General features: G+C 47.5%; 2 protein-coding genes and 1 long non-coding RNA gene across 14 annotated transcripts in view; 2 read left to right on the top strand and 1 right to left on the bottom strand.

Annotated features, from left to right (window-relative positions):
- LOC114136765 (histone-lysine N-methyltransferase 2C-like) overlaps window positions 1–12808 on the top strand; it is a 43363-nt gene extending 30555 nt beyond the window's left edge. For all 12 annotated transcript variants that reach the window (XM_028005026.1, XM_028005024.1, XM_028005025.1 and 9 more), the window contains 27 exons: window positions 1064–1296; window positions 1379–1768; window positions 1885–1992; window positions 3977–4699; window positions 4778–5026; window positions 5104–5259; window positions 5341–5502; window positions 5573–5705; window positions 5783–5900; window positions 5980–6155; window positions 6230–6342; window positions 6410–6547; window positions 6624–6731; window positions 6804–6902; window positions 6987–7202; window positions 7289–7413; window positions 7738–7933; window positions 8781–8990; window positions 9065–9438; window positions 9874–9986; window positions 10063–10199; window positions 10289–10416; window positions 11125–11326; window positions 11400–11516; window positions 11635–11708; window positions 11792–11900; window positions 11981–12808. In XM_028005026.1, coding sequence (XP_027860827.1) covers window positions 1064–1296; window positions 1379–1768; window positions 1885–1992; window positions 3977–4699; window positions 4778–5026; window positions 5104–5259; window positions 5341–5502; window positions 5573–5705; window positions 5783–5900; window positions 5980–6155; window positions 6230–6342; window positions 6410–6547; window positions 6624–6731; window positions 6804–6902; window positions 6987–7202; window positions 7289–7413; window positions 7738–7933; window positions 8781–8990; window positions 9065–9438; window positions 9874–9986; window positions 10063–10199; window positions 10289–10416; window positions 11125–11326; window positions 11400–11516; window positions 11635–11708; window positions 11792–11900; window positions 11981–12073 — 5000 coding nt within the window. In that variant the 3' untranslated portion in view covers window positions 12074–12808. The remainder of the gene's footprint in view (window positions 1–1063; window positions 1297–1378; window positions 1769–1884; window positions 1993–3976; window positions 4700–4777; window positions 5027–5103; window positions 5260–5340; window positions 5503–5572; window positions 5706–5782; window positions 5901–5979; window positions 6156–6229; window positions 6343–6409; window positions 6548–6623; window positions 6732–6803; window positions 6903–6986; window positions 7203–7288; window positions 7414–7737; window positions 7934–8780; window positions 8991–9064; window positions 9439–9873; window positions 9987–10062; window positions 10200–10288; window positions 10417–11124; window positions 11327–11399; window positions 11517–11634; window positions 11709–11791; window positions 11901–11980) is intronic.
- Window positions 12809–13618: 810 nt separating this feature from the next.
- Window positions 13619–17270, top strand: LOC114136769 (uncharacterized). The gene is made up of 3 exons (XR_003593871.1): window positions 13619–14539; window positions 14826–15001; window positions 15127–17270. It is a non-coding gene; the product is annotated as an uncharacterized LOC114136769 (long non-coding RNA).
- A 6700-nt stretch (window positions 17271–23970) lies between these two features.
- Window positions 23971–24609, bottom strand: part of LOC114137187 (adenosine deaminase 2-A-like) — an 11278-nt gene continuing 10639 nt past the window's right edge. Inside the window, exon 6 of the mRNA XM_028005805.1 lies at window positions 23971–24163. Within this exon, the coding sequence (XP_027861606.1) occupies window positions 23971–24163 (193 nt within the window). The remainder of the gene's footprint in view (window positions 24164–24609) is intronic.

Genomic DNA, 24609 nt, shown 5'->3' with positions numbered 1-24609 from the left:
TCAGATGGATAGATATTCAGTCCAGAACATTTCCCTCATTTGTCCAGTGGTTCCACTGGTTCTGACTCCAGTTCAGGTCAGGACCCAAGTCCTCTCTAGAGCTGAAGATCAATTAACCCACAGCTGACTTGCTAATCCTGATTAATTGCTCATTAATCCTTCTGCTCATGTTTACATTCATAGATAAGAATCTGATTTTGCTCCAAAAATATAAAAACTTTTGCCTGTCTCTTGTTATACAATTTAAGAAAATCCATCCCATGAAGTTCCTCTTCCTACCAGAGGGTGGACCCAGAGTTCACATCATCTTTATATCACATTTAGATGAAGCCAAGTTGAGAGAGAACCAGTCTCTTCTTACATGTTCCTCATTGGTTGGGATGTTGGAGATGAACTGGTATTTCCGTAAACAGCTTCTGACTTCAAGTCTTATCAGTTTTTATTCTGTATTTTTAACAGATTTTAGTTGGATAGTCACAAGAGTCTGCATTAACAAAAACTTTGACCCGGCAGTGTTGGGTTCTTTATTTTGGCTTGTTTCGTCTCAGGCCGCTATGTTGCTGAGACGGATTCTGCTCTTCATGGAGAAATCATGTGTGAGATTAAAGGGTTCAGGAGACCTGAGATGCTTCACATGCTGACCATCATCACAAACCATCATCATAAAATGTTTCAAGTCTCCTATCATGGTGACACAACCAGATCAGCAGTAATGTGTTGCAAATGGGATACGTGTCCCAACCATCCTGGATGTGTTCCAGGTGCTACTAATGCACCTAAACCTGGGTCTCATGTTTAGTGTGTGTTTTAAAGCCTCTTAAATGAATCACTTATTGCACATGTCGAACTCCATTCCTGTCCTGGCACCTTTAGATGCATCTCTGATGCCACACAGCTGAATCAGTAAGGAAGTCATTAGCAGGACTGGAGAACCTGACTGCACTGAGGAGCTAATTCAGTCAAATGATTCAGGTGTTTTGGACATTGGCCCTCCAGGCCCAATCACACGATTTAACACTGATTAGCAGAGTCAGCTGTTCATTCTCCAAACCTTTTTTTTCAGATGAGTCTCAGAGGCAGCAATACGAGGAGTGGCTAGGTGAGACGCAGCAGCTCCTGCAGATGCAACAGCGCCTCCTAGAGGACCAGATTGCAGCTCACCGCAAGGCCAAGAAGGCTCTGTCAGCGAAGCAGAGAACGGCCAAGAGGGCGGGCCGAGCCTTCGCTGAAGAGGATGCAGCCCAGCTGCAGTACATCAGTGAACAGCAGGGGGCAGTCCAGAAACAGCTGGAGCAGGTAACTTGACTCACCTGGACCACAGACTCTATGGGTGACTTGCTTAGACTCAGTGTGACTCGGTGTGTAACTTCTTGTTCAGATCCGGAAGCAGCAGAAGGACCACACTGAACTGATTGAAGACTATAGGACCAAACAACCTCAGAGGATGCTACAGATGCCCCCCCAGATGCCCTTGGGGCAAGTCCTGGTCCCCCCTTCGCCCCGCCTGGGCGGTGCTGCTCCAGGTCACCGTCCAAACGTCCCCTCAGGCTGGACTCCAGGGTCTGGTCCACCCATGGGTCAGAGGGTGCTTCCACAGCTTCCAGCCCACATGCCTCCCAACCTGCCTAACTGTCCTCGGGCCCCCCCTCTCATCCAGACGACTCTGCCCATGAAGCCAGTCCTGACCGCCCCAACGCCAGGCTTAACTAACCCCCAGGGCTCCCTAGGGGGCGCCAATGGAGCGCCAGGGGACGGAGCCACACCTCAGGTACGAGCCAGAGCAAATCCTGCTGGGAAATATTTTTTAGTTGTAGATTCTATCGAACGTTTCAAAGGATGTGTTTGGAGCTTTGTGGCACTACCTTCTGCCATTTCCTTCTGCAGGTGAAATTTGATGACAACAACCCGTTCAGCGAAGGTTTCCTGGAGCGTGAAAGGAGGGAGCGCTTGAGAGAGCAGCAGGAGCGACAGAGGGTTCAACTGATGCAGGAGGTAACAGCATGGTGTGGAAGTGGCGCCAGTGGGTGGAGGTCATGCTGCAAATAAGTCCCTTTGTCTTCTGAAAATATTTGAATAAACTCATCTGAAAGTGCAACCAGAAATGAGGCTAACTGGAGAATCCCTGGACATGAAGCTCTATAGTTCACTTCAAAACGAGTCCAAAGAGTTACAAGGCCAAACCGTAGTCTATGTTACTGTAGTTTAAATGGAGCATGCGTTAGCATTAGCGTCATTGAACTGAAATGCGTCCATCTGAGCCTCTAACTGGTCTTTAGCCGTTGCCTCTAAGTCAGATGGGCCTCGTTGTGCTCCAGTCCTGAAAGCAGCGCAGTGCGAAGCAGCCGGCTCCGCCGCCTGACATGCAGTAGAAGGTGTTGGGTTTTCAAAATAAAGTACATTTCAATGTTTCATATTTAAATTCATTTCGAACTGTGATTATGATTTTTTTTTAAACTTTATTTTTGTTATTTTAGCAGTTTTATAGATACACATACATACATTGAACGGTTAGACCACCCTCTAACAAAAAATTACAGAGCACCTAGTTTGACAGAAGCAGTTGAGTGATAATCAACAAAAAGAAAATAGGTAGTTACATTAATTATACGGTTGGTGTCAAGCTACAACGAGTGATCCATTTCTTCTAGTATTTCTTGTATTTATAAGTGGCAAGTCTTAATGAAAAGGTCAGTCTCTCCATTGCGTGGATTTCCTCTATTATGTCCTTGATGTCCAAACATGACGGTGGTTCCACATCAAGCCACCTTCGAGTTACAGCTTTCTTTGCACCCGCTAATAATATTAACAGGAGATATCTATCAGATTTCTCCAGTTCCTGGGTAAATTACCCAGGAAAACCACAGTAAAGTCACAGCGTAAATTTAAGTCCATTTTAGTATTGATTTCTTTCATCACTTCTGACCAATAGCGTGCGATCTAATACATTCCCAGAGGACATGAAAATGTCCCGCAGATACATTCCCACAATTCCTCCAACATTTTGCCTTTTCAGTATCGTTACAATATTTACTTTTAATGTTCGGTGTAACAAAAAAACGCACCAGGCATTTCCAGGAAAATTCCTTCCACAGGCCAGAACTTGACATGTGAATCACAGAGTTACATATATTTAACCAAACATGGTCAGTTATTGTTATTTTGGCCTCTTTTCCCTATTTAACCTTAATATATGTTGTATTACATTTCCTCTCCATTTGTAAACAGGAGTATAGTTTGGATATTGTTTTTTTGGGAGATCTTCTGTTGCTCGAATCTAATAGGATTTTAAGTATACCTGCCTCATCCTCCTCCAAATATTTTATACTTTTATTGTAGTAGTGTCTTAACTGAAGGTATCTAAAAAAGTCAAATTTTTCCAGGTTATAGTTATCTTGAAGTTGTTTAAAACTTTTTAATTCACTATTCTTTGTAATCTTCCAATAACTTGTTATGCCTTTTTGTGACCACTGTGTAAATCTCTTATCCATTCTTGCAGGGAGAAAATCTCTATCATAAACTGGCCATCTTAGAATTCGAGCATTTCTTTCAGTCTTTACTTGCTTTAATATTTTATGCCATATGTCCAATGGTACTTTTATCCATAAGGGTATTAGGTCAGAATCTGTATGTTTTTTAATAAGACAATGATCTCTGAGCCAGGATTGTAGAGGTATATCACTGTAAGACAGGTCTATCTCTTTCCATTTAGCGTCACATGTTGGGTCACACCAACCAACTAACACTCTGATCTGCGCTGCTCTGTAATAGTCCTCTAGGTGTGGTAAAGCCCATTCACCCCTTTCTTTTGACAGTTGAAGTGTTTGGAACTGTGATTATGATTATTATAAGTGTGCGAATATATTCTACATATGTCTCATAAACCGACCAGAACTGGAGAAGCAGAAGCAGCAATTCAAAAGTTGTCTTTGTATTGTTTAGTTGTCACTTCCTGTCTTCTGTGTTGGTTTCTTCTCAGGTGGAGCGTCAGCGCGCTCTGAAGTGGAGTCTGGACCAGCAGGACCTCTGCGGGTCCGGAGCAGCCGGTGCTCCTGGGAAACGCGGACCGGTTCCTGGTGGAGGAGCTGGACTGGTCAGCAGCGAGGACCATCTGTCCCAGGGAGCGTTCTGCAGTGCTGAACCTGGACTGGGCTTCCTTCCTTCCTCCTTGGCCTCCAGGCATCAGGTCCAGGGGCGTACCGGGGGCGCCGACCTGCACCAGGGCTTCCCAGGAGGTTCCCTGCCCCTCAGGGCCGCCCCCACCGCAGCTCTCCATCCTGATGTTGCCGCAGAGCGAGGCAGCCTCCAGTTCAGGCCCAGGATGTCGGGACTGCTGCGTCCAGCGGGGATCAGTCCTCACCTGTTGGGACACGACTCCTCCTCGTCTTCACCATTGACCCCACACCCCCACTCCTCTTCTGGAGGCCTTGCCTCCCTCGCTGATATCATCCCTGATGACAAACCAAAGAACAGGAGATTGAACAGAGCTGAGGAAGGAGCCAGAACTCCTCTGTCGCCACACTCTGACATCACAGCTCCACCCACTCCGGCTGTCTCAGACAAGTCCTGCTCTACACCCACCCACCAACCGGACACTGTCTTCTCTGGCCTGGCTTCTTCACCTGACATAGAAAGACAGCAGAGAGGCAGCGTGGTGGAGGGCCACAGAGGCCCTGTGTCTGGGGGCAGCCTGGAAGTCAAGGTCAGTAACTGCAGTCCTTCTGGTTGCTTGTAGAGAAAAGTGGAGTCCTTGGACTTGATAAATCATTTATGCCTGCAGGAAGAGCTGATGGAGGCGCGGCCCTGCCGGGGGATTCCTGTGAAGGTAGAGGAGGCTGTGGAAGAATGCTTCTCCTCCCCCGCCTCTCACGGGGGAGATGGAGGGAAGGAGCTGCTCCGACACCTTCTGAGGGACAAAACGTCGCCCATAACGATGACAACTCCCTCCAGGCCGGCTGCACACCGCCAGCTGTCCAATGACGGCGTGCGATCTGAGGAAGAAGATGAGCCAGGTTTCCATGGTAACATGGTAAGTAATCAGTGGCAGGTCAGGTATAACAAGTCCTCTGAATGTTGTGTGGTGCTGAGGTTTTTTGCATTCTCCAGGTGCCACTGGGGGACGGTCCAAAGAAAATTAAGCGCACCAAGAGACTGAGTCTACCTGACAAAGACAGAGCTCCATCCAAGTCCAAAAGGAGGAGAAAGGAGGATGATGAAGAGAAGAGCTCCTCCTCTAACTCACTGATGACCCAGCTGAGTCAGGTAGAGCCCCGCCTCCTTTCTGATGCTCCTGTCTCGATTAATGCCGTCTACCTGCTGACCTTCTACCGGTCCTCTCCTCAGCTGTCAGTGCTGCCACTCATGGAGCCCATCCTGGGTGTAGACCTGAGCCTCTTCCCCCCATACGGCAGCTCTTCTATAGGCAGAGACTCCCTGCTGAGAGGCTCCTTTGGGAATGCCTCTTTGGATGGCGTCTCAGACTTCTACTCCCAACTCGTCTACAAGGTACGCTGCGGCGCCCCACACTGACACCACACCGCACCTGCTCTCCACTCATGTGCTGCGTCTCCTTCAGAACAACCTCAGTAACCCCCCCACACCTCCGGCATCTCTGCCCCCAACACCTCCACCTGTAAGCAGACAGAAGATGGTGAACGGCTTTGCCACAATGGAGGAGCTGACCAGGAAGGAACTGAGCGAGCAGGAAGGTGAGCTTCAGGTTCTGTGTTGGGATGCAAAAGTCTTTACCTCTGCTGACGGCTCCTTGTTCTCCCCTCACTGACAGACTTGCCAACTCTGAAGCACAAAGAGGATGAGCTTCTCAATCTAAACCACTCCTCCAAGACCGTAGATGTCCCTGCATCCCTGCCAACGCCGCCCCACAACAACCAGGAGGAGCTCAGGTAAGCCCCGCCCCCTCGGAGTTCTACTTGTACAACATGCTCATGCACTGAGTGGTTTTCTTCTTCATGGGTTTTCCAGGGTCCAGGAGTCGTTGGAGTGCCACAGTCCGGAGGGGTTTGTCCCGTCCTCGTCTCCAGAGAGTATGGTGGACATGGAGGTCAGCAGGTACCCTGACCTGTCTTTCATCAAGCTGGAGCAGCCCTCGCCCTGCCCGTCACCTACATTACCCATCATTCCCTGCACCTGGGGCAAAGGTCAGCTATCTGAAGCTACTTACCTGAGTTATTGTGTTCCACACCTGTTGACTAGCTCTTCCATCTGTTTTCAGGCTTTTCAGTGAAACAGGAAGTGAAGACAGAACCACAGCTCCAAGTGCAATCCACCTGTTCCAGCACAGACCTTGTTACCATAGCGATCACTCTGAACCCGGCCGCCTCTCAGGTCAGTGTCCAGCAGTGAGTGGCCAGTTTGACCAGAGCGGTTCCGTTTAACCTGAGTCCATTCGCAGAACGTCCCGGATGTGATGGCGGCGGTGGCGGCGCTCCTCAGGGTACCCGGCCCCATCAACTACCAGCTGAGCCGAGCGCCGACACTAGAGCGGAGCAACCTGGCCCTGCTGGCAGGAGTGCGTGTGCCGATGTCGCAGGTCCGTGTTCCTTGGTGGTTTTAGCCGACCGGATCCAAGGGTCGCGTTGCTTGCTGACCTCTCCATGTGTTCTCAGGGTTCAGCAGCATCCAGATTGCAGAGAGCGCCACCTGCAGCCAGAAACTCGCCACGCTGCTGCAGCCGCTGCAAAAGGCTTCTGGTAAACGGAGTTCACTACAGACAGGTGAGCCTGGGCGGAGGGGGCTCGATGGAGTGGCAGAGTGAGACAGGAAGTGACAGGAAGTGTGTCTTGCAGGACGGTGAGTCCAGAGACGGACCCAGTTTGGTGTTTTGCAGTCCAACCTGCTCTGCTCTATTCGAGTCAGAGCAGCAGAACCGCTCTGCAAGACCCAAGGTAACCCAGTCTGTTAGCTTTCTGCTAACCAACCTTTTTACGCTCTACGTTTCCCATCATGCACTGGTCTCTCTGTGTCCTCAGCCTGCGGTGCCAGTGCTTCTGGATGGTTCTGGTTCAACTCCTCCTCTCAGCAGAACACAGCACCAGTACGCCAACAACATGTCCTCCATTGCTGTCCATTCTCTCCCACGCACCGACTCTTCCTCCTGCTCTCCTTCCTCCTCCTCACCACCACTTGCCTTTCCACCTGCCTCTGCTATTACCATGGAGACTAGGCCCCACCCCGACAGCCTCAAGGTGAGACTGATCCCCAGTTTAACCAGTTTAAGCCTTCAGGTTCCTTGCCACCAGGTGGCTCATGGATACCTCTCTCTGTTTGACAGGTGACGGTCAAGCTAAAGCCCCGTCCACGGACCGTGTCAGGTGATGACTCTCTGTGTCCTCAAGACTTGAAGAAGATGAAGATTTCTCGGTGGAGACGCTGGAGCTTCAGCATTACTCTCAACAGGTAAGTGTTCAAGGTGTCGGCCATGTATTTAATTTTTTTAAAGGTTTTGTTCGCTCTAGTGGCCTTTATTTGAAAGTAGTTCAACAGGAAACAGGGTAATGAGAGAGTGGGACGACATGCGGCAAATGTCGCCAGGCCGAGAATCGAACCTGCGACCACCGTCACGAGTACTAAGGCCTCAATATGTGGTTGTGCTTTGCCCCTGCATCACCACAGCACCACAGGTGTCGGCCATGTTGGTGACTGCAGGAAATGCTCTGATTCTGTTCCTGTTGGACCTGTCCGGGTCCCTCATCCTTGTTATTCCCTTTGTCTCCATCTTAGGGGTTCCCGTGTTGCTAACAAGGCGGGTGCCATTCCAACAGAGGAAGAAGTGGATGAGCTTCTGAAGGAGTTTGGAGCATGCCTGCGTCCCGACCTGCTGCCTAGAGACCAGCGTAGGTGCTGCTTCTGCCATCAGCAGGGGGACGGTCTGACGGACGGCCCTGCCCGACTCCTCAACCTGGACCTGGACCTCTGGGTGAGTTCTCCAGCCGTAGACCCAAAAGCACTGAATGTTCCCTTTGCTCGTGCGCCATTCAAGCAATAATATCAACAGAGTAACACCTGTGACATATTGGATGATCAATCTAAAGCTGTGTAATCGACGTCATCCGGTTCTGTTCCTGTTTTCGCATGCGATTCATTTTGCATGACATCATCGTTGTGGATCTTGGATCATTTCATGGTCGTTGGATGCCTGATTCCCTTTTGGCTGGAGTATCGATGTGTCGCCCTCCTTGGGGCTGTGATGGGTTGATCTTCACTCAAGATATGCCTTAGGGCCCTCCGTAGTGTTCCTGTGGTGCCAGGGGAGTTGTTCAGTTTGGCTGCCTTGGAAGTGCTTGAATGGAGCATTCAGTCACGGCAAATTAGACAGCAAGGCATCGTCCTCTGGATCAGGTTATTCTGCAAGGGTCATCTGGGCCTTCTCATTGAGGTATGTGCTCAGGATTCCTTACGACATTGACGGTATGAGTCCTTCAGTGCTTTCAGCACTGCACTCTGGCAGTCAGCAGGGTTGAAATAGAACAAAGCTACATATGTAACTATGGATCAATGAATCCTGAAGGATCAACAGAGATTCTCTGTCACTCAGAATCCTTGTTTTCTCCAAGAAGATTCTGTAGGAACAGAGCCTCGGATGACGTCAGGCTGTACAGCTGCTGATTAATCGTCATTTATGTCACAGGTGTGACTCTGTTGATATTATTGCTCGAACGGCGCAAGCGCAAATGGAACATTCATTGCTTTCAGCTCCACCCTCTGGCGGTCTGTAGGGATTCATAAAACCGTAGCGACGTACTTAACCTACATATGTTCTGCAGGTGCACCTGAACTGCGCTCTGTGGTCCAGCGAGGTGTACGAGACGCAGGCGGGCGCGCTCATCAATGTAGAGCTGGCGCTGCGGCGGGGCCTGGCGCTCCGCTGCGCCCACTGCAGCCGCTGCGGCGCCACAACCGGCTGCAACCGGCTCCGGTGCACCAACACCTATCACTTCACCTGCGCCCTGCAGGCCCACTGCACCTTCTTCAAGGTACCCAATCTCAGCTAGCCCTAATCACCTGAGCAGTTTGAGCATGCTCAGTAACGCTGTTCCGTATCTGACAGGATAAGACCATGCTGTGCTACCTCCATAAGCCCAGGACCCTTCCTGTGAGCGGGGATAGGTCATCCAGCTCCTCCCCGTTCTCCACGCCCGGCCTGCCCTCCGACCCCACTCCCGGCTCCGACCCGTATGACTCGGAGCTGCGTTGCTTTGCCGTATTTCGGCGAGTCTTCGTGCAACGGGACGAGGCGCGGCAGATCGCCGCTGTCGTGCAGCGGGGCGAGCGGCAGCACACCTTCCGTGTCGGCAGCCTGCTGTTCCGCGCCGTTGGCAGGCTCCTCCCACAGCAGATGGATGCCTTCCACAACGAGGCCGCCATCTTCCCGGTCGGTTACCATGCCAACCGCTTCTACTGGAGCATGCGCTACAGCAACAGGTGAGGGTTAGACTTGCCTCCTCACTGATTTTTTTGATCAGTGCAGATGAAGTGTAGTAGCTCTATTCAGTCTCATATTAAAGTGGTGACTGTGATAAAATATGGAAAAAGATTAATTAAAGTTACTGCAGCTTTAAATGTCTTAGAGAAACTTTAAGAAAGAAGACATGAATATATAAAAGCTAAGATTTTAAATTATTTCATAAAGTAATGTGAAAGATCTACAAACCAAACGGTTGCCACAGGAACATTGGTTGATTTTAAATGGCCGATTTTCTGTTTTATTCATAGTCACAGCAGAAAACATGATTCTGTCAGAGTGACAACACCAGGCCAGAAATAAAGAGCAGTCATAGTTCTGCTGGTTCTGGTTCAGTGGAGTCCATAAGGTTCTGGAGGTTCTGGATCGGGACTAACGAACAGTTCCATCCACAGACGCTGCAAGTACCTGTGCTACATCGAGGAGCACGAAGCCCGGCCGCTGTTCAAGGTCAAGGTGGTGGAGAAAGGTCACGACGATGTCGTCCTGACGGGGGCCACGCCTACAGGTAGTCGCCACGGTAACCAGGAACAGGTGAGTAGACTCTGTCTTTCTCTGACCCGCTTCGACCTGACTGTGTGCAGCGGCGTGGGCCCAGGTTCTGGAGGCGGTGGCCCGGATGAGGAGCTGCAGTGGGACTCTGAAGCTGTTTCCTGTTTACCTGAAAGGAGAGGAACTGTTCGGCCTGAAGACATCTGCCGTGACCCGGATCATCGAGTCTGTAGGTCCAACTGAAAGACGCACAGAGACAGAGACACCCGACAGTGACACACACACCCTAAGCCTAACCACGTCTCTCTCTCCCTCCAGTTGCCGGGGGTCGAGGCGTGTGAGCGCTACACTTTTCGCTACGGCAGGAACCCCCTCATGGAATGGCCTCTGGCCTTCAACCCGTCCGGCTCGGCTCGCTCTGAACCCAAGGCCTGCCAGGCCAAGAGGTAACGAGTAGAGCTGCACCGATCCCAGTTTTCTGGTCGATTTGCGATCACTGATCTTTAAAAAAATTAATTGGCCAATTGAAATTTTGAGCAACACTTTTTTTTTGTCTAAAATGTTGTTAAAAATAGCAAGAAAGTGTCTGAGTTGGCAAGAGCAGGGCGACTATTGACCCAGTGGGCGGGGCTAACAGTCTAACCTCTCACTGCAGAGCAGCAGAGTAACTTTGCTGAGGTAGATAAGATTGGATGAGATCAGCTTCATTGCCGACCTCCCAAAGTTAAGGACATTGGGGCCGACACTTTGTGTTGACATCACTTCCTGTTCCTGATTACTTCCAGGTGGAGCCAGCAAACTTTGGGCGGGGGTTGGGCTTGTTAAATAGTTCCATGTCTTGTGGTGTTTGATTTCTGTTTCTGGACAGAACCAGGAGAACCAGAACCAGGGTTCCTGATTCCTGGATTTGAACATAGTGAGGCTGAAAAAGCTGCACTGATTAGTTTAATAATATATCAATTACTAAACTATTAGTGATGTCTGGCTTTCATCATAGTTGCTGGAAGATTTCTGACATGGTGAGAACATCCAGAATTAATATGTGACCAGAGAAGGTCCAAAGGTTCAGAACCAGTCTGGAGCAACCAGAAACCGATGTTTGGTCAAAAACCTTGAGGAATCCATACCTGTCTTACCTGCCTTCTCTTTCCCAGACCTTACCTGCTGACCAGTGTGGCCCCCAGGTGCCAGGGCTCAGTGGGCTCCATCGTCGGCCTCGTTCCCGGCGTTCTGTCTTTGTCTCCTGGCGAGTCGGTGGCTGCTGCCCATCAGGGCCGCCACTCCAAGTCGGCCCAGTACCGCCGCATGAAGGCGGAGTGGAAGAGCAACGTGTACCTGGCTCGCTCTGGTATCCAGGTGAGCCTGCTTTGAGAGGAGGCGACGGCACCCCCCCCCAAGGGCCGGCTGCTAACTCTGCATGTGTTTACAGGGACTGGGGCTGTACGCCGCCAGAGACATTGAGAAGTGCACGATGGTCATCGAGTACATTGGGACAATAATCAGGAGCGAGGTCGCCAACCGCAAGGAGAGGCTGTACGAGGCCCAGGTGATTCACCTGACACACCTGACCCTGGCCGCCCTGATCTGATTGGTCAATTCTGACCAGGGCACGTCTAATCAGCGGTCTTGTAGCTCATGTAAATCAGCTGTTCTGGTGTTTGCAGAACCGAGGCGTGTACATGTTTCGGATCGACAACGACTATGTGATCGACGCAACCATCACCGGAGGACCGGCGAGGTAAGAGACAGAGATCTGAAGCTGCTGGCAGCGCCTGCTCTGTGCTCACCTGGGAATGGGGCGGGTCTTTGTGTGACCGACAGGTACATCAACCACTCCTGTGCTCCCAACTGCATCACTGAGGTGGTCATGGTGGAGAAAGAGAACAAGATCATCATCAGCTCCTGCAGACGCATTCAGAGAGGAGAGGAGGTAGGGTCCATATAACAATCTGTCCATTATCAGGCAGCCTGAATGTGATTGGCTCATCATATTTTCTCCGCTCCCTTCAGCTATGCTACGACTACAAGTTTGACCTGGAGGATGACCAGCACAAGATCCCGTGTCACTGTGGAGCCGTGAACTGCCGCAAATGGATGAACTGAGAGCATGGAGGCCTCTGGCGCCCTGTGGGCGGAGTTAACATGACATCATCACTGGTCTGTGGGCAGAGCTAGCATGACACCATAATAAAACTGATTGATTAGATCAGAGGAAATAAAGTTTATACTTAATTTACAAATGGGACACATTTATAATCTGTTGTGGGTGGAGTCTGTGCTGACGGGGCGGAGCTTACTAAGAGGCTGGTCCTCGCTGTAAATTGGTTGTAAATGTGAGTGTAAACGCCACTGAAATAAGCGAATGTGTCGTCCTTTAACTTGCACTAAAACATAAAATGACAAACACACAAACCTACCTGATTCCACCGCTTGGTCCTCCCCTCTTCCTCCTTCTCATCAGTTTCCTGTAAAATAAGATATTTTTTTTCTTTTTGTATTTATTAATGAATTAAGCTATTTTCTAAAACTATGGTGCATTTGAGGTCCAGTGTGTAAATATCTGTACCATAAGTAAAAAGTCAGACACAAAGATTAGAGCACCCCCCCACTCCTGTGTGTAGACAGGCTTCTGTTACTTCACCCAGAGTTTAGGCTGCAGGCGTCTGCTGCCGTGTAAATACGAGGTTTATTCAGGCCCTGCTGTGTACAGATAGACGACATGAAGCCTTGTCTCTGTTTTTTTATTAATGGATGTAAACAAAGTGATGTTTCTGGAAAATATGGTGAATCTGATTTAGAATCACTTACAGAAAATAAATATTTTACATCTTAGAGAAACTTGGTGTTTTGTCACTGAATTGTTGCATATGAACTGTTGTAAAGCTGCTCAGGTCATTCATCTTCATCTCTGCAGATCTTCAGACATGGTCAACTGTTATGTTAAAAAAGAAGGAGCAAACTGTTAATATTTGCAACTACATATGTAAATTGACTAACTTATTTAATCAGCAAGATAAAAACAGATTGAAAATCTAATTTACTGTACAGCAGCAAAACTTAAAAACATAATTTCAAGCTTTAAAACCCCAAATCTGACATTTAATTTTGATGTATGGTAGAACCTGATGAACTAAAGCCTACAAACGACCCTTTTCATAAGAAAGATCTTTCAAATGAAACCAGTTTCAGGCCTCCAGGTAATCACTGCCTGGTGTCTACAGTGGGCCTGGGGAGCACCAGATATGCTGGACAAACCTCCATGTTTGTAGTACTTGCAGTATCTAAGAATTAGAAAATTAAAAGATTGCCTCTGAACCACCAACTACTTAATAGAAAGTTGTAGAAACTGATTTCAACTGTGATGGTCTCACATCTGTCAACAACCCACATGTCCTACCTGCTGGCCTCAGAGGAATGGATCCTCTAAGTCAGCGTTTCCCAATTCCGGTCCTCAGGCCTCCCTGCCCTGCATGTTTTAGGTGTTTCCCTTCTGCTACACACCTGGATTGAATCTATGGGTCATCAGCAGGTTTCTGCAGCACTTGATGGTCATGCAATCATTTGAATCAGCTGCTCTGGAATAGAGGCACATCTAAAACATGCAGAGCAGGGAGGCCTGAGGACCGGAATTGGGAAACGCTGCTCTAAGTCAAAGTGTCTGGACTGGTTCTACATTCCCGATCGAACATAGTCAGAGTATGTTGGGTTAGGGATAACCATTCTCATTCGGCTGTTTTTGCTGCACACTCTAGCAAACCGTAGATCAGCATGAGCTCCACAAGCTGTAATTGAACTAGAATGAGCTTGAAAACATGTAGAAAATCAGCAGTTTGGTGGCCCTGGGCCACTCCCTTCATATAGACGCAATAGACTCCCATTCATTTTTCGGCCTAGTCAAAGTCTGTCAATGAATGTCCCTAACCTCAGTTGCCACTTACCTCAACCAGATTTTATTCCATTTTTATATGTTTTTTAGCTCATTTTTTAAAATAAATAAATCATAGCTCCTTTCCTGGGAAGATGGCTGAGTGGTGACATCTTGCTATGGCTGCTTTTGCTCATCCTCTTGGGTGGCACTGGGGCATGGGAAGCTGTAATAAGCAGGTGAAGATCTGCTTGTGTGCAATTCCCTTTGGTTCCAGCCCTGGTTAGGGGAGGACGATTTTGGTCTGTTGGACATTCCTTCAAAACGTCAGCAGAGTTCACCAGTAAGTATCTCTTTAATGCATTAATGTATGTGTTCATGTTGAAGTTATAACATTTTTTCTGAGCAGGTGGCCATAACAGCTCTTCAATGAAGGGAAGGCTGTCACCACACTAAAACTTTATCTTGTGAACGTGTCTGAGTTCCTGGGTTACTTTCGGGACATGCCTCCATCCACATCGCGTGTCTCAAAAAGTCCATGGTAGCCATCCTGAGAGCCATCTCCTCTGATGTATCCAAACTGGGAAAGCGTGTCGTCCTCCGACAAATAAATGTCAAAAAGGGGAAAGTAAACAAGGCAATTCCCATGAATGACCTCCATGCCTGTCAGAGGATTGCGCGCGACAGGATCCCTAAACTTCTTGGTAAGACTTATATAAAATTCTTTGCTATATTCAATTACTTACCTGAGTGCCTGCCATGTAGGAGCAGGCACACATGCTCCTACATGGCAGACACTTAATGCCTGCCATAAAGCAGCATGTGTTCCTGCTCCTAAACGGCAGGTATTAAGTGCCTGCCATGTAGGACTATTCACAGATGGACCCATATGTCATTTCTTATCTCAAGCTCTTTGCATTGTGAATCTCTCCAGGTTGTGTATTGTGTTTTCTGCTATCTGCTTCATCATTTTAATTTATGTTTTTGTAGACAAACTTGAGAAAAAACCCACACCATTGAACCTGTGCATATTCTATGGTTACTTCAGTGTGTACCTTGCAAGCATCTATGGGCACAGAACTGGTGTTTTGACAAATATGACGATATCAGAAGCAGACAAGTCACGGATGGATGCCAAGTGTGGCGACAAGGGATTCGTCATAAACGTAAGTGTAATGATATTGCACTTATAATTAAACACTTGTTAGCTCTACCTGAGTGCCTGCCATTTAGGAACATTCACAGATGATCCTAAATGGCAGGCAACATACCTTCTCCTTTGGCACTACAGGTCAAGGAGCACAAGACAAATAGGGCTTTCGGAAGAAGCTGCAGCCATCCACTGACCCTGTTTTCTACAATGAAAACCAACAAAAAGTCAACAATCTACAGCAGCACCTTCAGAGTGCATGGGCCGAGATGGGGTTCTCTGGGTCCCCAACCTTCTGTCATGATTTCAGCCCTTCAGCTCTACCTTGACTGTGCTGATTACTCATTACCCTCACCTGCTCTGTGCTGCTCCCTATTTAAACAGCTGCTCGTCACCAGCTCAGTGCGAGATCGTCTGTTGCCACTCTCACAGCTTTCAAGCCTTGTCTCATGTTCCAAAGAGTTTTCTGGTTTTCTGATCCTGCCTGTTTTTTGACCACAGATCTTTTCCTAATCCTTCTGCTGGTGGAAGTCCTGTTTCTGACCCTGCCTCCTGCCTTCCGGTTACTGGATTTTCACTGCCTGAGACCCTCTCGTGCATGACCCTGGACTGTTTCACGACTCAGCCTCTGGTTGGTGGATTTTGTCCCTGTCTTCTGTTTGTCCCCTGAGCCCCCCCCTCCCCTGACCTCCCATTGTCCACTCACCCAACCCTCCCCCGGCTGGACTCCTGAACCCTGTTTATCTCCGAATCCTGACCCACCAGTGTGACCACACCCTTCTACATCATTATTTTTGTAATAAAACTTTTGGTGAATCGTCCTCTTGTTTTGGCTGCGTTTTGGGTTCTGGCTGATTTTGCTCTTAACGTTACGCCTTCACAGATTTCAGAACCTCCATTGCCACATATGTAAGTAATTATATCACTTTTTCATTGTGAAAACTTAAAATGAAATATTGAACAACTTCCTTTATTTTTCAATTGAAGAAATGTAGTATCACCAAACACCCGTACAAAGATAAGCAAGACCATGTTGCCACGACACGGCAACACCTGAAAAATTTTACACCATGCATCAGACCACGGCACAACTGACCCATTTCACTGATCTTTGTGGCTGTATTGGAAAATGTATCTAGACCTTGTGTTTGTAAGCACCAAATACTCAGTTCCATTGTTTCTCATACTGGTGTTCTAGTCAGATCATCTTTATAAATTCAAGAACAGTTTATGGAAAATCTACCAAGATTACGTTTACATGAAGTTTTCTTCATTACATTTTGCACTAAAAAAAAGAAGGCATGCCTTTTTACACTGCTGCAGAATTCACTGGTACCACACAAGTCTAAAATGCACAGCACAGTACTTCCTGGACCTTGAAGTATCTACTGCATTGCTGATATTTAGTAAGAGACAAATTAGCTAGATATTTCCAAAATTACCTTTATATTTTCTGTTTTAAAACTAACTTGGGGCCTTAATTTTTAATAGATCCAAACTTGTTAGCACACATACCTGATTTACAGGTACAACTAAGATTGTGTCAGCAAAATTACTATTTAGCATGCATGCCTTCATGAGTGTGCAGAACATATTCAGAGCATCATAATGTGCAAACGATTGGGCAGAGGTTTTGAAAAATCTATTGAGTTACCTCCCACAAAGTGATTTATTGAAACAAAAGCAGATTGGGGATTTGTTCTAGTGTCTATATTTAGCATGTTTGAAAGGGAGGTGCAACTGACATGTCTGTGGTCAGTGTTGCAAGAGACAGACTTGGGGAAATGATATTTCTTGAAGACTGTGCTCCCACATTGTACACTGAGTTTGACTCTTAGACTAAGCCTCCACTCTGATATTGTTGTGAAAACTAGCATAAATTGGTGAGATCTTTCAGAAAATGCAGAAAACGTATCATAAAACCTGGGGGACATAAGTAATTTAGTATTTTGATTTATTGATGATTATAAAATAAGTAATCTTGTATTTTAATTTATGTCCCTAGATTAATTGTCCTATCTATTTAACACCTCCTTTATATAAAAATACTTAAATTTATATATTTAGTGTGAAATATAGATAAATGTCATCCAGAAATGCTAAATTTGAGCTGCAGGATTACCTCATTCTGCATCAATTCCACTGTGTGCAAACTGTTGAATAGAATTGATTGAGTTGACTTAGGTAAATAAATACAGATGTCTACAGCTTTAATTATGATGGATTTTTAAATGTTTTCACTGTTGTGTTGTTACTTATTTCAATGAAGTGCATTATTATTATTATTATTATTATTATTAATAAGCCTGTGGTGTTGTTATTCTTATAACTCCATGGTTTTTAACTTCATATTACTTTTATGGCCACTCCGTTCTCCTACACTGTCCATAATGCCACTCTCCGTTAACATATGCAGAATCTTCATTTAAATAGGATGGTCTACACCACTTTTGCACCTATAATCAATTATGCACACAATCTTTGTAGATCACCTGCAACATATGCATATGCAATTTCCTTTGCAAAAGCAAGTTAATGCTCTTTATTTGGGATCTTTTATGTTCAGGCCCTAAGTGTATTGTTTTTATCCTTGATGCAGATGGACCTCCATGCAACTAGATGGTAGGTGCTGCCTCTGTTCTAGATAATAAATATTAGCATTTTTAAATAAATCATTCTTCTATTGTCTTTGTTTACTCTTTGAAAGAATATAAATCAGTAATGAAAAGCAGCGGGGGCATTTATTTATTTATTTTTTTTCCATTTTTTTTCTCTGAAGAGTTTTTGCGGCGCTAGTGGCTCGTATTTTTTCAACAGTAGGCAGACAGGAAGGAGGGTCAGGAGAGGGGGGAGGACATGCAGCAAAGGTCGTCGGGACCGGGAGCCGAACCCGCGACGTCCGCGTTGAGGCCTAAGGCCTCCAAACGTGGGGCGTGCTAACCCCCTGCGCCACCACAGCACGCCCCTGCATTTATTTAACTATAAATGCCAGTTTTCATCAATTATCACATTAAGATAAATGTCCCTTACTGAATATACAATCTGTCTGATTAACCAGACTCTACCAAAGTTTGTAACTTATGCTGGCTCTTTCTACTTTCTGTATAGTGCATCATAACCAAATGCAAATTGCTCACTTGAAGTATCTCAAAAACTGTAAGTGAAAGTCTATCGAAGGGGCCCCACATACCCACCCAGTTTGATGGCCGTGGCTTATTCCATTGCCTTTCTATGATTGATTACCATTCATTTGAAAAATTGATCACTCAAAATATCTCAGAAAATATGTTATGGATTCTATGTCTTTTGTCTATGTCATTTTTATCTGCTCACACACACACTGCTGCTGCTTACATAACCATATCACATAAGACTGGCCACAGTCTTACATAAACAAACAAACTGAATAACTACCTTTATGGAGGGTACAGAATGAGGAGAAGAATGATAGCTAAACTAATGCTACAATCTTTGCTTCACTTGGTGTCATGTCATCCCTAAGGTCAGCTAAGTGACGCCCAGCGCTGGACGGTAAAGGTAACTCTGTTTCTGTTCTATGTGTATGACTTGTAACATCTGATCATTTTCAGCATTAAAGCCTGTTTTATATTTAACCAAATCTCATTATTTCTCAAGGTAATAACACTGAGGGGTTCTGGTTGGGTCCTGAAACTGGTAAACGGACCTGGGTGGTGCACAGAAGGGAAAATTGGTGAACTACAAGAAGTATAAGTGCTCATTTGACCAAACTTGGCAAGTATTCTCCCTCCAGCCCTCTGCAGGTGTCCACCATGTTTGGTGGTCATATAACTGTCATTGTCATGTTCTGTGTTTTTCTGTGTATTTATTTAGAGTTTTCTGTTTCCCTGAGTCTTCGTGTTGTCCTGTCCTCCCTTTGATTACTCCCAGGTGTTTCTCATTCCCTGATTACCCTCTTGTGTATTTAGTGTCACCTATGTGTCTGTGTCTTTGTCGGGTCCTCGTCTCATGTGCGCTCAGTCCTTCGTGTGTCCATTCATTAATCAGTTGCTATCGGCGTTGAGCCCTGGCTTCCACTCAGTCTTGCTGCCTGTATTTTTGGACTAGTTTTGGACTGTTTAGACTTCATTCTGCATTAAAAACCTCCATTATTCATCTTCCTTGGTCTACAGCGTCTGCCTCACCACCTCTACACCACACTTTCTGACAGTCATAGACTCCCATTCATTTTTCAGTCTAGACAAAGTCTGGCTAGGAACGTCCCGTCTAGCTGAGACTTAACCCTAACCTCAGTGGCCTCTTACCTCAACCAGATATTATTCCATTTTTATTTGTTTTTGAACTTCATTTTTGAAATGAATCAGCTCAGGTTTAAAAACTTGTCTCAGAGTTGCTGTTGGATGAAGGAGTTTTGCCTTGATGCTGCTCTGCTCACTAGGAATTGGCTTTAAAAGTCAGTTTTTAAACTGATAATCTCTCCTTTTAATTTTTAAACTCAGTTTTTTGGAAGGAATTCAGCTCAGCTTTAAAAATTTGTATGCTTATAATTAAAATCATCATTCTTCATCATTTTAACCTGGGTCCGCTGCGTTCTGCCTCACCACCTTTGCCACATATCATGACACTGCATACACAGGCCACTTTCTTTCTTTTGCACTGCAGCTGGGAGTTGGCGGTGGAGCGTGTCGTGGGTGGATTGAGTGTAAGGGTTGGGTTCAGGGTTCTCCACTTCTCCACTCCCCCTTCTCCCCCGGTGCACGGACACATCCTGCCAGGAGCCCCCCATGTGAAGCCTACCTCTCATTCAGACCCCTGGGGATCTGTGTTTCCAGCCTGTGGATCCAGATCCTTTCAGCCCTTCTCCTCTGGGCTGAAGACCAGGCTGGGTTGCATTTCAGCACCAGGGCTGAAACTGCATCCCAACCATGGCGTATGAATTGCTGCACTAAGGGTACATGTGTGTTTTTGTTTTTGAATGTTACATCTGTGCTGGGTGAAGCGGGTAAGGAGGCTGTTCCCCGTCTCACCCACATAATTGATCTTACAAATTAGGCAGGCTATCAAATAAACACAATTTTTTTATTTGGAGTTTCCAGATTGGTCTGATTTGAAAATTGTGTTAAACTTGCTATGTACCCACTGCATCTGATTGTAGAATCCACCCTGATCTTTGGTTTTGTCATGTTGGGTTCCAGCTTCTTTACCCACATGCAGAACACCAGGAGAACAGGAATCACTTAAATAATGTTTATTTAAACTATATCAACAGATTGGTTGAGAGAATCTGATCCTTGGGTCACGCTCACAGAGTCGTCTGCGCACTAAAGAACAGCAAAAGGTAATGGTGAGTTTGTGGTAGTCAGAAATGGGAACTGCGAGATAAATTACACTGATCTTACTTAAGGTTAGGTAATCCACTTTCCGTCAAGGAGAGGGGAGACTGCGGGTTCGGGGTTTTGGTTCCTTTGCGTGTGTCTTTGAGATGATCCGGGTGAATATGTGGAGGCTGCGGTGGAGGGCGGACAGGTAAGATCAGGTGTGGAGGAAGACAGAGGAGCGGTCCTGAGGAGCTGGGGAATCCTGGAACAGTTTATGATCAATCCGAAGAAGTGAAGGTGAGACTCAGCCAACCAGTGGGTGACGATCCACAGCGTCATGAGGGGGGAAAATCCAGAAAGCCAGAACAAGGTCTTCACAGGGAGTATCCACGGTGTCACGAGGAAACACCTGAGAGAGGGAGGCAACAGGAGTAAATTACTAAGAGTCACTTCTCAGGAAAAGACAGAGCATTATCTCAGGGGGGCTCAGAGTACCATTACTGGCAAACACTCGGGCGCTGAAGTGCTGGCAGTCTGCTCCTCTTAAGCTCCAGGATAATGGAATGATGAAACACAGGTGCGCTGAACAGCGGGCACAGGAGTGCAGGATCTGACGCCATCTGGTAGATGAAGGATGAAGCAGCAGGTGAACTGAACCCCCCCTTACCCCCACAAAAGAAGACCAAAAACCCCGGTTCCCAACAGGTGTCTTCAGAGCTCTGACCTCAGCATGGACAAGGAAATGCCTTGGGTTTTTATTCCTTTTGTAGGCCGCAATTATTCTATAATTTTGAAGCAAAGAAGTGTCAGATTGGAATTTAGTAAAATTCTATTTGATATTGTAAACTAATTTTCCTGCTGAGGAGGAGAATGTAGTGATCAGAGGGATCATCGGAGATGAATCGGGGGGTCTGGACTCAAGGAAGTTTTTCCTGCCTGCTCTCAGGAAAGACCTGGAATATCCTCTCTTACGAAGAGCAGAAAACAGAGTTCTAGTTGCCTCCTCAAAGTCTGTTTTCTGTGTGCAAATCCTATGAAATCTGAGGAGTTGTGATTTGATTAAGCCAGCATAAGTGTGCTTTGGATGGTGACTGGTTTTAAATAGCAGAGCATGTGTGTCTGTGGGTTTAAAGAAAACTTTAATATCTAATTTGTGTGTTGTATCAAAATTTGGTCCTTTATATGTGGTAGTGTCCAGAAAGTCGACCGCTTTAACGCTGGTAGTGGACTTTACTGTGATAGATGGGTTATGTGTATTCAGGTGCTGGAGGAATTCCTGAAATTCTGCTTCAGAATGAGTCCAAACCCCCCAGATGTCATCCAGGTACCGATAGTAGTGCAGGGGTGCCCTCCTGCACGTACTAAGAGCACCGGTCTCCCACTCGGCCATGAAAATGTTGGCATAGGCCGGTGCAAATTTTTTACCCATGACTGTACCCTTAATCTGTAAGAAATATTGGCCATTGAATATAAAGTCATTTCTTTTTAAATGTATCTCTAACAATTGTATGAGTTCTCGATATGGCCTCCTCGAATTGGAATATTTCAAAAATATGTTTCTTTTTGTTTTACCCCTCCAGGGGGTCTTTTGTGGGCTCTAGTGTCCCTTTTACGAAAGTAGGCTGACAGGAATGGGGAAGGAGAGGGGGGAAGACATGCGGCAAATGTCGCCGGGTCCGGGAGTCGAACCCGCGACGGCCACGTCGAGGACTCAAGGCCTCCAAATATGGGTCGCGCTAACCACTACGCCACCACGGCACGCCCCAAAAAATATGTTTTTAATTCAATTTATTCTTTCATCTATATCAATATTGCTGTACAAACTGTTGATGTCAATTGTAAATAGAATAGAGTCCTGAGGTAGAGAAATTAATTTGATTTTTTCAACAAAATCATAAGTATCATTGATGTAGCTTTTGTGTAGCATAGATAGAGGATATAAATAATGATCAATAAACTCCGCTGTGTGGTAGGTCTCGCTGCCACAGTCTCAGACAATAGGTCTGCTGGGAGGGATTTCATGAGGTTTGCTCCATTTTTCCGGTTCCTTATGGATCTTTGGGAGCAGATAAAACCTCCTGGCTCTAGGTTCAGGGGAGCCACGCAGGGTTAGGGTTGGGGTAGGGTTAGGGGTTGGGGTTTGGGTTCAGGGTCAAAGGTCAGAGGTCCAAAAAATTGAACCTCCTTCCTTCTCCCCCTCACCCTCTTCCCCTTCCCCTTATGTGCACGGGCCATCCTGTCAGGAGTCCACCAGGTGGAGCCTACCTCTCATTCAGACCCTTTGGGATCCGTGTATCCAGCCTGTGGATCCAGATTCTTTCAGCCCTTCTCCTCTGGGCTGAAGACCAGGCTGGGTTACATTCCAGCACCAGGGCTGAAACTGCATCCCAGCCATGGCGTATAGAATAGGGTTAGTTGCAGAATCCGCAAATCCGTTGATTTTCCACTTCCATAAATTTTTTAAAAAATGCATTTCCCCCGGGAAAGCCATATATTGCCGGAAAGGCCAGAGTCTGGAGAATCCTCTGGTGTGGTTGTTTGGCTTCGGGGACGCCCGCAGAAGGAATTAAAAATCGAAAACCCTAATTGGTCAAAACGGTCAAAAAGGCACTTTGCCGGGGACCAGGGGGTTCGAAAGTAGGATCAATAAGCCCGGAATAATGCCCTGAACACGCCTGTATCGGTCCCGTGTTCCTGGGATGAAGTTGAATTTTCGGACTTCCAGAGACCCCACATGCAGCAGGCGGCCGTGTCCGCAGCACCTCACTGTCCTGGGACTCGGGCTTATAGCTGCCTTACCAGAGGCACAGAACCGGCGTGCGGACCTCCAAAGCATTGCCCGCCATGGCTTGACGGATAGATAGGATTTTGGGACCTTACACAGAAAAACCCCACCGGCGGGATTATAGGGAGCAGTTGGAAAAGAGGACTTGGAGCGAAAAATGACAAAGTGTTTTGATCCAGGGCGGTTCTAGGGGTCTTCTGAAGCTCAGATAAGGCCGATTTATGACACTTTTTGGGCTTTTTCCAGCATTTTAAGCCGTTTTCCCAGATTTTCGCTCTGGTTCTCTGGATCTTCGAGGCAGTAACGCTGCGGGCTCAGGCCGCTCCGGTGAGTCTCCTCGGTCCTTCTGATGGGCCTGGCGGTTCTCTGGGTCGGTTCTGAGCTCCGTGGAAGCGAGCAAGCACAGGCAAAGGTGGACCTGGCTCAGGCCGAATTCGGTGCGCTGTGGGCGGCTTCACGGTTGTCCCAAGTGCCCGTTGGAGGTCTGAGCTCCAGGTTTGACCTTTCCATACATACATACATCCACCACCACCACCACCACCACCACCACACACGTACACCCGACCGAACAGCACTCGTGGCTTGCCATGGAGGGCCCCCGTCGGCCCCGGCACTCTGTGTCGGCGCTTCAACGGACGGTTCCTCCAGCCTTGCAAGCTCGCCTCCAGGCCCGGGCACGGGCGTTTCGGGGCTCTCCGCCCCGCTCTCAGTCCCAGCCCGTGGTCGTCCTATCGGTAGCGAGACCGAGACGCCCCGTCTCCCCCAGCGGTTCTACACTGTCAGCCCACTGCAGGCCGGGGCAGGGGTGGTGCTGCGTCCTCCGCTCGGAGCCCAGAGCAGCGCCTCCTGACCTGACCTGACCTGGCTAAGCAGCAGTGGTGCCCGCAGAGGTCATGTGATTTCTCAAACCCTGTCGTCTCTCCGTTGCCCTATAAGTTCTCGGATGTAGGGCTCGCTGGCAGCTGCATATTCTCCAGGCTCTCCCCCGGATCTAGCCCGCTGGTTCCACAGCGGCACCAGGGCAACCTGGAGGTGTGCCAGCCCAGCGCTGCCCTCCCATTCAGGGAAAAATGCATAGGGGTCTACCTGGTTGATCCTGCCAGTAGCATATGCTTGTCTCAAAGATTAAGCCATGCAAGTCTAAGTACACACGGCCGGTACAGTGAAACTGCGAATGGCTCATTAAATCAGTTATGGTTCCTTTGATCGCTCTACCGTTACTTGGATAACTGTGGCAATTCTAGAGCTAATACATGCAAACGAGCGCTGACCCGGCCCCCCCTTCTCCTCCTCGGGGTGGGGGGGCCGCCGGGGATGCGTGCATTTATCAGACCCAAAACCCATGCGGGGTGCGGCTCTCCCTCTCTCTCACGGGGGTGGGTGGGGCCCGCCCCGGCCCGCTTTGGTGACTCTAGATAACCTGGGGCCGATCGCTGGCCCTCCGTGGCGGCGACGTCTCATTCGAATGTCTGCCCTATCAACTTTCGATGGTACGCTACGTGCCTACCATGGTGACCACGGGTAACGGGGAATCAGGGTTCG

The sequence above is a fragment of the Xiphophorus couchianus genome, chromosome 21, assembly GCF_001444195.1.
Source record: "Xiphophorus couchianus chromosome 21, X_couchianus-1.0, whole genome shotgun sequence".
Classification (NCBI taxonomy): Eukaryota; Metazoa; Chordata; class Actinopteri; order Cyprinodontiformes; family Poeciliidae; genus Xiphophorus; species Xiphophorus couchianus.
Note: the sequence above shows the minus strand (reverse complement) of the source record. Positions and strands in the feature narration are given on the sequence as shown.